A 15,332-nucleotide genomic window follows, 5' to 3' on the forward strand; every position below is an offset into this window, starting at 1 on the left:
ATACTGCATGTAGATTTATATCGAGTCTGATTGATTTCTCCAAAAATTATAATTTACTGATCAGATTCTGCTAACCAGGCAGTTGATTATTACAGCAGCAGTGAGTTACCTAAGGGAGTAATAGGTTGTCTTCTTTCTCTTTCTCACAGAGTTGGACTTAATTGTGAGAGAATATAGGACTAAGAATTGGGAGCTTGGATGGGTTCTTACTAATGGGACAGTGTTTGTATGAATGTGGTTACTTAGCTGGAACATTTCCTGGAGGCCCTCTTAACTACTCTGTTTCTACTCCAATTTGCATTATTTCTAAAGGAGAAAAAACGGGGAGGGAGAATGTATTGCATCAGCCAAATCTTTGATATTTAGGGAAGGGTTAGTTCATTGCATTTATTCTACTAGTGGTGGATTAGTGTTGTCATTCGTGTGGGTGAATATAAGCCATAAATGCTAGCTAGTATTTTGGTCTTTAGAACATTTCAAGTATAAAACATTGTACATATTTTTTTGGTTGGGTTGCAGATTCTTTAGTTACTGCAAGCCTTCCTTCATTACATGCTAAGATTACATAAATCAGAGAATTATGCCTCAACTGAGTAGTCATTCAGACTAGAAGTCTTAGCCAAGAAATAGTTGAATAATTATTTTAAATGTAATTGAAAAGACTGAAATTCCGTGATATGACACTTAAGTATAAATATTACCTTTACATATTTATAGAGCTTTAAACCTCAGTATAAAAAGAAGAGTTGAACTTTTCACATTTTCTTATACTTCCATGAAATACATAATGAGAAGTTTTAATGCATACTATTGATTTTGGGCCAGGGAGATAGTATAGGGGCTAGGCTGCATATCTTCTTAATGTCCAGCCCTGGTTTGTTTCCTGGCCACCACCTGGTCCCCTGAGCATCTGTCTCCCAGGTGTAGCCTTGGAGGCCCTAAAGCATTGCTGGGGTGGCATTGATGGTCAGTATTGAGGGACCTTAGCAGTGAACTGTCTGGTTAATGGGGCCCTTTGCATATCTCTTGAGAAACAGCCCCCTCCTACTCACAGTACTATTGTTTCTTGAAAGCAAATGTTGGAATTAGAAAATCCATTAAAGTTGATTTGGTTTCATTTTCTGGGATTTGTTTTGTGCAAGGAAAAGGAAGTTTCACATAGGTAAATTATTTCCTAAAACTATACAGTGGTAGAGTAGTGGCAGGTTCTTTATAAATTTCATACATTTTATTTATTTAAGGAACTTCGCAAAGAAACAGTTATTTATCATGGATGGCTAAGTCAGGGACTTTCATTTATAGGAGTAAAATTGTGCCACAGCTAGAGAGTTCCCTTTTGTGAATTTCCTTTCTCTAGGAATGGGTAAAGTGTAAAGTATCTGGTGGTTGGCTAGCCAAGGGCCATGTCATATCTCTGCAGGTAGAGAGGGGGAAGGAAGTAGTCACTTATCCTGTGCTGTGGTGCCTTTGAAAAGTACTGTGTGGGATGAGGAGGGAGACAAAGGGAATGGCCCTCCATGCTTCAGGCTTAGCCCATTGGGTCAGTGAGCGGAAGTGGATTGTGGGCAAGCTGCACGGGGTGGACACTCTTTCAAGCCTCTTCCTGTGTTTTAGACCAGCACTACCTTTAGAAATAGAATGCAGGCTCAAATACGAGACGCATTTTCAAAGTAGTCACATTTTTAAAAAATGAAATGAAGTAGGTGGGCTTAGTTTGAAAAATAAATGTTATTTTTTTTGAATAAATGTTGAATAACATTTATTTTTTCAAATAAATAACATTTTGAGTAAATGTTATTTATTTGAAAAATAAATGTTAACTAATCCTTTATACCGCATTTGATCGGGTAGTCAGTCTAAAAATTACCTATTAGTTCTTAGAGATTCATTGTACTTTCATAGACCTTCTTAGTTTGGACCAGCAACTTTTCAATTGTTCATAGTCAGTTCATAGCCAAGAAGACTAGTGCCTGTTGTATTGGGCAGTATGTGACAGACAGCCTTATGCTTTCCACTTAAGTGTGGGACTGATTTGTGATTTTCATAGGAAGTCCCCATGTAAACACCGCAAATGTAGACTCTATCATAAACAGATTTTAAATGGAAATATTGCTATAAGGATATGTTTATTCTTATCAAACCCCATATTCTTTTGATTCAGAGATGTATTCTATACCATTCTCCCATTTGAAAATTGATGAAATTGGAGGTTTATATAGGATTTCATTTTGTTGGTATTTTTTTTAAATCTCTTTGAAAAGCTACTATGTTTATGGTTTGTTTTGATGACACAGATAGTTGTATTTACGTGATTCCGTGATTTTTGTTGTTTGTTTTGGGCAAAACCGTAGGATACTCAGAGCTTACTCCAGGCTCTATGACTCAGGAATCACTCCTGGCATTGCTCAGAGGAACAGATAGGGATCAAACCTGGGTCAACTCAATGCAAGGCAAGCGCCTTACCCACTGTACTATCTCTCTAGCCCCCAGTGTTATTTTTCAAATTGTGGAATGAAGCCAGGGCACACTTTTATATTCTTGCCTTTTCTAGCTTATATTACATTTCTTATCTACAACTCTATAACTGTATATAGAGTTTTCCAACTGATTATGTCAAGCAAGGCTAGGCTGCTTTGACACAGGCATCTGCATCTGATGTGAAAGGGCAGATGAAAGTAGTAAATGGAGCCTGGGCAGTAATGCAGACAGTAGTTTCTTATCAATGCTGTTTTAGGGATGGAAGCTGAAGTGACTCTCAGAAGATGTCAAAGGAGGCTTAGTTACTAGATATTTCTACCTTGCTTAAGATGAGAAGTTTTGTGACAAGTGCTACTTAAGTTAAATTTTTCTATGTGTCTCCTGGTTCAAGCATCCTCTAGTTTATGCTTTACCTGTTTTTGAAAAATTTTCTTTGTTCTGGGAAGTCAGCATCTGTTAAATCACATACTTGTTTGAGGTTTAGTCTCTTACTCAGCAAACATTTGTCCTTTCTTCACTACTCAAATCTGATCAATATTCCAACCCTAAGTGTTCTTTTAGGAGGAAGGTTTTTCCAGTATTTATAAGAGCCAGGAGAGAGCTTGGCTGCTCTACACAGTAGTCCTGGTAATTACCAAGACAAATGTGTAAAGTAAGAGTGGGCAACAGCCTTTTAGTAGGTAGAATAAAGCTATTCTATTTAGCAAATAGACTAGAGCTTTGTTTGCCAATTTTTCTTTTTAATTCTTTTAACCACTGTTTTGAAGCACCAGGATTTACAGTACTATTAAAGGGTTTTTTTTTTTGTTTTGCATATATAAACCCCAAACCACAATCTTCATCATAGTGTCTGCTTCTTCCCACCAGTGTCCCAAGGCTGCCTTCTAGTTACTTCTCGCCCCCATGTAAACTCAGTTCTATAAACAAAAGTCCCAAGATCCAATAACTTTGGCCATTTGTTGTTCCCTTATTATCTTTCTTTTTCTTTCTTTCTTTTTTCTTTTTTTTTTTTTGCTTTTTGGGTTACACCCGGTGATGCACAGAGGTTACTCCTGGCTCTGCACTCAGGAATTACCCCTGGCGGTGCTCAGGGGACCATATAAGATGCTGGAAATGGAACCCGAGTCAGCCACATGCAAGGCAAACGTCCTACCCGCTGTGCTATCGCTCCAGCCCCTCTATCTTTCTTTATATCCCACATATAAGAGAAATTTTTTTGGTGGAGGTAGTGACATCTACACACATATAGATAAATAGAAGCTAAACTGAAAGTATAAAATATTGTAAATAAGTGATAAGTTGATGCATTTTTTTTCAAATTGTATGTATTTTTCTTTTTTAGCTATATACATTAAAAACTAGTAACAAGGGATTTTATACTAACACATTTTAAAATTAACATGAGATAGATAAATCATACAAGTATGCAATTTAGTAACTGAAGGGAGTAGAATTAAAACTTTAAGGAAAAATCTGATTTGTTGTTTGCTAAATTTTCTAAGTAGGATCTTTGAACCAGTGAGTCACATGTTGCTTTTGTAGTCTTGTTTATTTATTATAAACTTGTGGGCAAATAGAGACATTTTGCCCCAATATATTGGACAGTATCTAATTTTTTTTTTCTTCAGAAACAGAGTTTAGTTGAACATTTCACTCCAAGAAAATGCTGGTGTAGTTTAGGGGCAGGTATGTCAGAGAATCACATGTTTGATGGATTAGGGCAAAGAACCATCTCTTGATATCTGTCTAGTTATCTATCTAACCTAATCTCATCTCATATATATAGGTAGGCCAAAAAAAAATCTCCACAGCTACTGGGATCAGTATGTTGCCAGCCAGTTGAACATCATTGTTCTCAAGAATATCTCAAAGGCTGGAGCATAGCCTTGCATGTGGGAGGCCCAGGTTCAATTCCTGCCAAGGCAAGGAATTGTCAGGAGTGACCCACAGGCACCCAATTAGGAGTAGCTCTTGAGCGACACCTGGTGTGGCTCCGAAGCAAAAAGAAAAAAAAAGAAAATTCTCATGTCTTAAACACAAGTTCTGTATTATAGGCTCATTGTAGCACTGTCACACGTTAAATTTGTTGCTGGTCCTTCAGTATCCTATGTAAGGAAAGAACCGAGTTGGGGAGCTCTGTGGGGTGGGACAGAGTGAATAAAGGTTACTGTAATATCTTCAGACTAGTGACAACATTTAAGAGAATTTGGAGTTAAAAGCTGTGCCTGAAAGAAGGGGATTAGAGCATAGCTATGAATTACAATAAAAACATGATTCATATCTTAAAGCGTGTTTATGCCTTTGCTTTCTCTCAAAGGTATTTTTCTCTATGCCACCTTGTGATTCATTTTCTTCTGCAGTATTTGTTGACATATTTGTCTTATCCTAAAGGCTCGTGAAGAAGAAATGACTGCTAAAGTGCTGGACTTGCAGACTCAGCTTGAGGAGCTACAGGAGAAATACCAGCAAAAGCTCCAGCAAGAAGAGGCAGACCCTGGCAGTGATAAAGTGAGGAACTGTGCTTTATCCATTACCTGAAGATAGTGTCATTCCCATTATTCGTCTTGCATCCTTACTTCCTGTGATTCTTATAAAACATTTCACAGAAGAGAGTCTTCCTTCCATGTCATAGACAGTGACACAAAAGTTGAAAGGTGAAAATGTTGATGCTCACCCAATAAATGTACGGGGAGTTTAAATTCAGCCTGCCAGTTTTCAGAGCTTAGGTATTTCTGTTACACCACATGCTTCCCAGTCTTTTCCTTGGAAAGAATAGCAAAGGAAAATGAATCTTTTAGCTCTGGGACAGAACCAAAAATGGTCCATAGAAAGTGCAATCATTTTATATTTTATGTTTCATGAAAAAAAATTAAATATTGTACTTTGCTCTTTTGCAAGTATCCTTATTAACAGTCATAAAATATTTTTAACTAGGTAACATCAAGAAAAAGTTTTCTGTTTTTCTCCTTGGTTAATGGACTAGATGCAGAGACAGTGGGATCATTTTGGAGACTTTGAATTTTACGGATATCTAAACATTTTATAATACCAGTTTTTAAGTAAAATTCTTTGCTGTGTAAGATAGGTCATGTACCCTGTGGCTTCCCTACTCCTTGGGGCATGCCAACAGCACCCCCATTTGAGAAGCCAGAAGGTATGCTTTGTGTTTACCTATGCTTGCATGTATTTACAATAATAGTTTCTAAAGCAAAATAGACCAAGTTTAAAAGCAAATTATTAAAAGTTGTTGCATCTCAAGAGACAACTATTATTTCAAATGGTTCCATTTTGTTTTGTATTATATATACTCATGCTTTTCTTTTTCCATTTGTAGGTAACAATTATGGAACTCCAGGTAAGTCTAATTCTTTGTCAAATTTGAATGAAGGTGATATATGTTCAGGAGCAATTTGTATTTTAAGTTAAAACATAAGATTTTAACCAGGAAAAACAAGCATTTGGGGTATATGAAAAGGCAGGCGATGGAACATTCCAGATCTGACTTTTTTTTCTTTCAGACACAACTAGCACAGAAGACCACTCTAGTCAGTGATTCAAAGTTAAAAGAGCAAGAGTTCAAAGAACAGGTATGGATTGGATTGTGTCTTTTAATTTTGAATTGACCTCCTGTACTGTGTTAATGTATATTTGAACCTCACTTGGGTGATTAGGAAAAACTATTTTAGTAGTTGGCATTGCAGTTTTCTTACATAAGCGATGTATTAGAGAATATCTAAAGAAGAACATTTGCATTCTGTTATTCTAATTCTTAACACTTGGGATAACAAATTGTGTTTGTTTAATATGTAACAACTTTGTAAAAGAAAGTTTCTTTTTCTTCTTCTTTTGTAATTGAATCGCTTAGAGATACACAGTCACAAAGCTGTTCATGATTGGATTTCAGTCATACAGTATTCCAACACCAGTCCCTTTGCCAGTGTACATTTTCCACCACAAATGTCCCATTTTCCCCCTTCCACTCCCCACCCCCATCCTGCCTCTATGGCAGATTCTCTCCCCCCCCCTCTACCCCTTCCCTCCCCCCCATTATGGTTTGCAATACAGACACTGAAAGTTATCATATATATCCTTTTACTTCCTTTCAGTACTCAGTTTTTGTCCAGAATGATCATTTACAATTATCATTCTCATAGCAGTCCATTTTCATAGTGGTCCTTTCTCTGTCCTAACTGTCTCCTCACCTCCCCACACTTGTGGCAAGCTTCCAACATGGACCAGTCCTCCTGGCTCTTTTTCTACTGTCTGGGTATTAGTCTTATACTGTTTTTTTTATATCCTGTTATATACTGTTTTTTTATATCCTGTAAATGAGGGCAGTCATTCTGTGTATATTCTCCTCCCTCTGATTCATTTTATTCAGCACGATATTCTCCATGTCCACCCATATGTAAGCAAATTTCATGACTTTATTTTTCCCAGCAGCTGCATAGTATTCCAATTGTGTAGATGTACCATAATTTCTTTATCCAGTCATCTGTTCCCAGGCACTAGGGTTGTTTTCAGATTCTGGCTATTGTGAATGGTGCTGTGCTGAACATAGGAGTGCAAATGGCTTTTCTGCAGTGTGTTTTTGAGTCCCTAGTGTATATTCCTAGGAGTGGTATTCTGGGTCATATGGAAGCTTAGTTTCTGTTTTTTTAAGGAATGCTGATATTGTTTTCCAAAAAGGCTGGACCAATTGGCATTCCCACCAGCAATGAATAAATGTCCCTTTCTCCCCACGTCTGGACCAATACTGATTGTTCTTGTTCATTTGGATGTGTGCCAGTCTCTGTGGTGTGAGATGATATCTTGTTATTGTTGTTTTGATTCGCCTCTCCATGATGATTAGTCGTGTAAGGCATTTTTGCATATGCCTTTGGTCATTTATATTCTTTTTTGAGGAAGTTTCTGTTCATTTCTTCTCCCCCAATTTTTTGATGGGCTTGGATGTGTTTTTCTTGTAAAATTCTACCAGTGCCTCATATATCTTTGATATTAACTCCTTATCAGATAGGTGTTGGATAAATAATTTTTCCCATTCCATGGACTGTCTTTGTATCCTGGTCACTGTTTCTTTTAAGGTACAGAAGCTTGCAATGTAGTCCAGGTTGTTTATTTTTGCTTCCACTTGCTTGGTCAGTGGTGTTTCCTTGAAGATATCTTTAGCTTTTACATCATGGAGAGTTCTGCCTGCGGTTTTTTCTCTGCACTTTATGACTTCATGTTTGATATTGAGGTTTTAAATCAATTTTGATCTAACTTTTGTGCCTGGTGTTAGAGGTCTGAGTTAATATTTTTTGCATCTAGCTGCCCAGTTTTCTCAAGTACCACTTGTTTTCTTGCTCTACTTCATAAGTTTTGCTTCTTTATGAATGATGAAATGATTCAGTATTTGAGGCTCTGTGTCAGGACATATTCCATTGATCTTAGGGTCTGTCTTTATTCCAGTATCATGCTATTTTAATTACTGCTGCTTTGTAGAACAGTTTGAAGTTAGGGAAGGTGATCCATCTTCTTTTCCCTAAGGATTGCTTTAGCTATTTTGGGGAGTTTATTGTTCCATGTAAATTTCAGGAGTGTTTGATCTGTTTCTTTGAAAAATGTCATTGGTCTCTTTATTGGGACTACATTAAATCTGTATAATGATTTAGGGAGTATTGCTATTTTGGTGATGTTGATTCTCCCAGATCTTGAGCAGGGGATGTTTCCATTTTCTTGTGTCCTCTTTTTTTCCCTTGAAGTAGTGTTTTGTAGTTTTTTTGGTATAGGTCCTTCACCTCTTTAGCTAAGCTGATTTCAAGGTAGTTGATTGTGTGTGTGTGTGTGTGTGTGTGTGTGTGTGTGTGTGTGTGTGTGTTCTCTGCTTTTGGTATTTGGTACAATTGTGAACAGCATTTTAAAAAATCTTTAATCTTAAATTTTTTTGTGTGTGTATAGGGAGTTCATAGACGTCTATGTATTGATTTTGTAGCTTGCCACTTTATTGTACAAATATATTGTTTCTAGGAGCTTTTTAAAAGAGTCTTTAGGATTTTCTAAATATAGTATCATGTCATCTGCAAATAGTGAAGCTCGAATTCTTTCTTTCCTATCTGGATACCCTTAACACCTTTTTCTTGCCTAATTGCTTTGGCAAGTATTTCCATTATGATAGGAAAGAGTGACAAGAGTGGGCAACCTTGTTTTATTACTGATCTTAGAGAGAAGGCTTTTGTTTTTTTCCCCATTGAAAATAATGTTTGCTCTGGGCTCGTGGTAGATGGCTTTGACTATATTGATAAAAGTTCCTTCAACTCTAATTTTGTGGAGAGTTTTAATCATGAATGGGTGAATCTTGTCAAATGCTTTCTCTGCATCTATCAATATGATAATATGGTTTTAATTTTTTCTCTTATTGATATAACGTATAATGTTGATTGACTTGTGAATGTTAAACCATTTTGCATCCCTGGGATCAATCCTATTTGGTCATGATGTATGATCTTTTTGATGAGTTGTTGGATTCTATTTATTCTATTTTGCTAATATTTTGTTAAAGATCTTTGCATCTGTTTTCATCAGGCATATCAACCTGTAATTCTTCTTTCTGTGTGTGTGTGTTTGTGTGTGTTTGTGCGTGTGGTCTCTGCTTTTGCTATCAGGGTGATGTTTGCTTCAGAGAAACTGGGAGTGTTTCTGTTTCTTCAATTTCCTGGAAAAACATAAAAAGGATTGGCAATAGGTCCTTCTTAAAGGTTTGAAAGAATTTACTAGTGAATCCATCTGGACCTGGGCTTCTGTTTTAGGGAAGACTTTCTCTTTCTTTTTTTCCTTCTTTTAATGGTGGTTTTTGTTTTATTATTTTAAATTATTTATTATTTATTTATTTATTTAGTTTGCTTTTTGGGTCACACCCGGCAATGCACAGGGGTCACTCCTGGCTCTGCGCTCAGGAATTATTCCTGGCGGTGCTAAGGGGACCATATGGGATGCTGGGAATCGAATCCGGGTCAGCCGCGTGCAAGGCAAATGCCCTACCCGCTGTGCTATCGCTCTAGTCCCTTAAATTATTTTTTTAAATTAAAAATAAATTAACTTTTATTAAAAGCACCGTGATTTAAAGAGTTGTTCATTATATAGTTGTTTCAAACATTCAGTGTTTCAGTTCCAACATTTAGTGTTCACCAGTGTGACCCTCCCTCCACCAATATGTTTTTGGGAAGACTTTTGATTACCATTTCAGTTTTCTCCATAGTGATAGGTCTATTCAAGTATTCCAAATGTTCTTGATTCAGTCTTCGGAAGTTATGGGAACCCAGGAATTTATCCATTTCTTCTAGGTTCTCTTGTTTTGTAGAATAAAAATTCTCAAAGTAATCTCTGATGGATCCTTTGAATTTCTATGGTATCTATTGTTACATTCCCCCTTTTATTTTTGATTTAGTTTTACTAGGGTTTTCTCTCTTTGAGTTTTGCTAGCGGTTTGTCAATCTTGTTTATTTTTTCAGAGATCCCGCTCTTGGTTTCATTGATCTTTTTTTTTTTTTTTTTTTTTTTTGCTTTTTGGGTCACTCCTGGCGATGCACAGGGGTCACTCCTGGCTCTGCACTCAGGAATTACCCCTGGCGGTACTCAGGGGACCATATGGGATGCTGGGAATCGAACCCGGGTCGGCCGCGTGCAAGGCAAGCGCCCTACCCGCTGTGCTATCACTCCAGCCCATCATTGATCTTTTTGATCGATTTTTGGGATTCCAGCTTGTTAACATCTGCTCTAAGTTTTATTATTTCCTTCCTCCTGCCTGGTGTGGGCTCCTTTTATTGGTCACTTTCCAAGATCTTAAGCTGTGAAGTCAAGTTATTATGTGGACCCTTTCTTCCTTCCTGATGAGTGCCTATAGAGCTATAAAATTTTCTCTTAGCACTGCTTTTGTTGTGTCCCACAGGTCTGGTAGCTCGTGTCCCCATTCTCATTTGTTTGCAGGAATCTTTTTGATTTCCACTTTGACCCACTGGTTGTTCAGTAGTGAGCTGTTTAATTTCTAGATGTTTGATTATATTCTCTGTTTCAATGCATCATAGTCCAAAAAGATAGTTGATATAATTTCTATACTCTTGATTTTATGGAAGTATGTTTTGTGGCCCACCATGTAGTCTATCTTGAAGAATGACCCATATGCACTAGAGAAGAATGTATATTTGACTTTTTGGGGACAGAAAGCCTTGTATATATCTATTAGACTCTTCCATTTCTTCCTTCAAAGCCAGTATTTTCTTGCTGAGCTTTAGTCTCGATATATCAAGAAGTGACAAGGTAGTGTTGAAGTCTCCAGCTACTGTTGTGTTGTTGTCAGTGTCCTCCTTGAAGTCTACCAGCCCAGTTGTTTTGTTTTGCTGGTCCCTCATTATGTTTAGATTATAATTTCTTCCTGATTATTAATAAATGACTTTCACTGTCTCTTTGTTGTCAGACCTTTTTAAGCCTGAAGTCTGTATTGTCAGATACTAGTAAGGCCACCCTGGCCTTTTTGAAGGAGTTGTTTGCTTGAAGAATTGTTTTTCAGCCTTTGATTTTGAGTCTTGTGTATGCTGTGACAATTTAAATGTGTTTATTGTAGGAGCAGAATGTTGGATTCAATTTCTAAATCCATTTTTCCACTCTGGGTCTCTTAATTGGTGTGTTTAGATCATTGACATTGAGAGAGATTGTAGTCATGGGTTTTTTGTGCCATCTTTCTATAGAAGTTTGGTGTCTTTGTGTGGTTTGTCTTGCATTAAAGTAACCCCTTTAGTTCTTCTTTCAAAGTTGATTTGAGTCTATTAAATTTCTGAGCTATTTTTTTATCCATGAAGTTGTATATTATTCTTTCAGATCTGATTGTGAGTCTGACTGGGTAAAGTACTCCTCATGAGCTCTTCATTTCATTAATTAATTTTTTTTTACTATAATCCCACCATTGACCTCAGACCTGGAGGGTCTCATTCAATAGGTCTGCTGTAAATTTTAGGGCTGCTCATTTGTATGTAATTTCCTTCTTTGATCTGCTACTTTCAGTAGTGTATCTCTATCAGTGGTTTTCATTATTCTGATTAGGGTATGTCTTAGAGTCTTTTTATTAGGGTGTCTTCTAGCTGGTACACTCTGGGCTTCTTGGATCTGGATGCTAGCATTCTTCAGCTCTGAGAACTTTTCAGCAGTGATGTCTTTGACTGTACTTCCTCATTGGGGTTGCCTCCCTGCCTCTCTGGGATTTCATGGATTCTTGTGTTGTTCTTTTTGAGTTATCCTAAAGTTCCCTTGTTTGCCATTAATTTACTTTGTGGTCTTTTTCCATCTTCTGCTATTGCCTAGAGGTTTTTTGCATCTCGTCTTCGAGTTCACTGATTTCTATCTTCAGCTGCTATTACTGTAATATTGAGGGCATCCATTGAGTTTTTCATTTTACCTACTGAATTTTTTAAATAATGACATTTCTGCTCGTAGTTTTCTTATTTCTGCTGTTCTATCCTCTAGTGGTTTACTGAATGTCCATCCACTGTCTCTTTTATATCTTCCTGTGTTTTTTTTTTCTTTTTGGGTCACACCCGTGATGCTCAGTGGTTACTCCTGGCTCTGGGCTCAGGAATTAATCCTGAGGGTGCTTGGGGGACCACATGGGATGCTGGGAATTGAACCTGTGTGCAAGGCAAACGCCCTACCTGCTGTGCTATTGCCCCAGCCCCTTCCTGTGTTTTATTGATGGCCATTCCACTATTTCTTTGAGCTCATTAAATATCCTTACTATTTTCTCTCTAATTATTTATCAGAGAGATTATGTAGATGGATATTCCTTATTGAGGCTTGAGGGCCCCTATCTTTATCCGCTCCCCATGATGGGGTTCTGCAATTTTTTTCATGGTGCCTCAGGGAGTCTGGAGGTGATTCTTTTTAATTCACTATTGGTGTCCTCACCTCATTGCCAGAGAGAACTCTGGGGGAAGTCAGTGGGTGCTGGTCTCTTCTTTCCCCATCAAAGATACTCCTTTCCAATTGGTGTTCCTTTGTAATCATGTGGAGCTTCTTTTGTTGATTCAGGGAATGTGTTTTTTTGGCCTGAACTTGCTGCTAGTCTTTGATTTGTGTTGTATTGTTTCTTGACTTTTATGAGTCTTGGGGAAATGTTGATTGACGTAGGGGCTAATAGACTATTAGACTAATAGGCTAATAGACTATTCCTAATGTAGTTGAGATAACCAGGCTACACTGGTGAAAATTCTGTATAAGAGGCCAACGTGTGAATTTACAGGATCCCATAAAATACCATAAGTAGATAATGCTTCTACTTCCCAGATTTTCTATTCTCAGGCTTTCTGCTATTTTATTTTTGGCTTTTTGGGTCATACCCGGCGATGCACAGGGGTTACTCCTGGCTCATGCACTCAGGAACCACCCCTGGTGGCCTCAGGGGACCATATGGGATGCTGGGATTCAAACCCAGGTCGGCCACGTGCAAGGCAAATGCCCTACCCGTTGTTCTATCACTCCAGCCCCACAGGCTTTCTGCTTTAAGATTTTCTTTTTGATGTGGAGGGTTTGCACCACACTCAGCAGTGCGTAGGGGCTGCTCCCTACTCTGTGCTTGGGGATCACTCCTCATGGTGCTCTTTACGGTTGGGGAGATGGCTTTAAAGGATTGGAACACATGAGTGTAATTCCTAACTTTAATCTCTGGCATTGCATAGCCCTTGAGCATATCAGGGAATAGCCCCCAAGAACCACCAGATGTCGCTTCTTTTTCAAAAAAACTCTTCATCATATCAAATTTTTTAATTCTTCTAGCATGACAATTTTTGTATTTGCTTTTGGGCACAGCTGGCTATTTATGACTCTGTGCTTAGGGATCACTTTTGGTGGGGTTCGAGAGACTGTCATATGTGGTGCCTGGGATTGAACCTGGATCAGCCACATGTAAGACCCTACCTGCTATCCTGTGTCTCTTGTATTTGTTATTTTATTGTGGCAAAATACTCCTCAAACATGTCAGTCATGCTAATCATTTAAAAATGTACAGTTTATTGACAATTCATTAACAGTTTTTTTTTTGCTTTGTTTTGGGACCAGACCTGGCTCTGCTTTCCAGGATCACTCCTGGCAAGGGTTGGGAACAATATGGGATGCTGGGGATTGTATCTGGGCCAATGAGTTGGCCATGTACAAGGCAAGCACTCTGCCTGCCGTACTATCACTCCAGCTCCTCATTCACAATGTTTGAACTCATTATTGTCATCTACTTCCAAAACATTTGATGGCCTTGGAGAGGAGACCTGTATACACATTAAATAGTTGTTTTGGGTTACCAGTCCCTTACCCATGGAGGCTATATAATGATTTCTACGTGTACGGGTTTTCCTGTCTAGATCATTTTATATAAATAGGATAGTGTATGTTTTTTCACGTATGGTTCTTTTCACTTAGCCTGATATTTTTTTAAACTTCATATATTTTTTATCTTTTTACTTTTTTGCTTTATGGGTCACACCCAGCGATGCTCAGGCGTTACTCCTGGCTCATGCACTCAGGAGTTACTCCTGACAGTGCTCAGGGGACCGTAAGGGATGCTGGGAATCGAACCTGGGTCAGCCTCGTGCAAGGCAAATGCCCTACCTGCTGTGCTATTGCTCTAGCACCAAACTTCATTTATTTTTAAGCATCTTTCAATGCGCCGTTTTTTTCTATGGCTGTATGGGTTCCATTGAATAAGTTTACCATGTTATTTTTTCATTTGTGGATGGACATTTGATTGCTTTAACATTTTGACTATTGTAAATAGTATTGCTTGGAACATTTGTGTACAATTTTTTCTTTGAATGCTTATTTCCAGTTCTTTGGGGTATATAACCAAGAGTATAATTGCTAGGTCATATGGTAATTATTATATGTTTGACTTTTTGTGGCACCATTTTACATTCTGAATAACAGAGCATAAGGATTTCAATTTCTTCAGCTCCTCACCAACAAGTTTTTGTTTGTAATTTTAAGTTTATTCTTATTTTATTTATTCCTTTTCCCATCCCTTTTGTTGTTACCATAATGACTGGATTGTGTGCTTGCACACTTGTGCCACTTGCCAGGCTCCATACACTTAAATTGGTGGTATTTGCATACACACTTGATTGCAGACACCAGAGATCATGCACTTTCTTGAGGTGACAGGAATCCCTAAGGGTAGAGCTTGTGGTGTGGACTCATAAGCTGTGGATTGAACTCTTGGCCTCACAGCCCTCTCAGGCTCATAAAACAGGTACTTTTGCCACTAAGTTATCCTGAGGCCCCCTGGAATAGTTCTTATCAGATATATAACTTGCAACTATTTTCTCCATTTCCTTGTCGCTTTCTTAATAACATTCTTTTAAGTACAAAAGTTTTACTTTAGGTACAGTCCAAATATTTTTTTCTGTTGTCTGTGCTTATGTTGTCATATTTAAGGAGACATTTGTATGAATTATAGTTGGCTTTACAAATCTAGTAGATATTTGGCTTTAAAAATCTAGTAGATAAAGCAGTCATTTATTTTTGCATGTGGTTTCCATATGACTCCTTTGATTTGCATATTTGCTCTTTTAGATTCATAATCTAGAAGACCGTTTGAAGAAATACGAAAAGAATGTACATGGAGCAAATGCAGAGACATCCTGTAAAGGTAAGAGTGAGCTCATCTGATATTAAACATGGCTATTTCTTAATGGCTTTATGGATGATTTTTATTTTTGTCTATGCTAATCTAATTCCTTATATTTTATGTTTTTAATTTTCCATTAACAGCTGGTTTTAACGGAAGAAATGGTAGTAATCTAAAACTAATGAAGGCATGTTTACTGTTAAAAAGAAGAGCT

General features: G+C 37.6%; 1 protein-coding gene across 1 annotated transcript in view; it reads left to right on the top strand.

The window, feature by feature from the left end:
• GOLGA4 (golgin A4) overlaps window positions 1-15,332 on the top strand; it is a 110,950-nt gene that overhangs the window by 75,026 nt on the left and 20,592 nt on the right. Inside the window, exons 19-22 of the mRNA XM_055134558.1 lie at window positions 4,870-4,986; window positions 5,813-5,833; window positions 5,997-6,065; window positions 15,064-15,139. Coding sequence (XP_054990533.1) covers window positions 4,870-4,986; window positions 5,813-5,833; window positions 5,997-6,065; window positions 15,064-15,139 — 283 coding nt within the window. The remainder of the gene's footprint in view (window positions 1-4,869; window positions 4,987-5,812; window positions 5,834-5,996; window positions 6,066-15,063; window positions 15,140-15,332) is intronic.

This window comes from Sorex araneus, chromosome 4 (assembly GCF_027595985.1).
Source record: "Sorex araneus isolate mSorAra2 chromosome 4, mSorAra2.pri, whole genome shotgun sequence".
Taxonomy (NCBI): domain Eukaryota; kingdom Metazoa; phylum Chordata; class Mammalia; order Eulipotyphla; family Soricidae; genus Sorex; species Sorex araneus.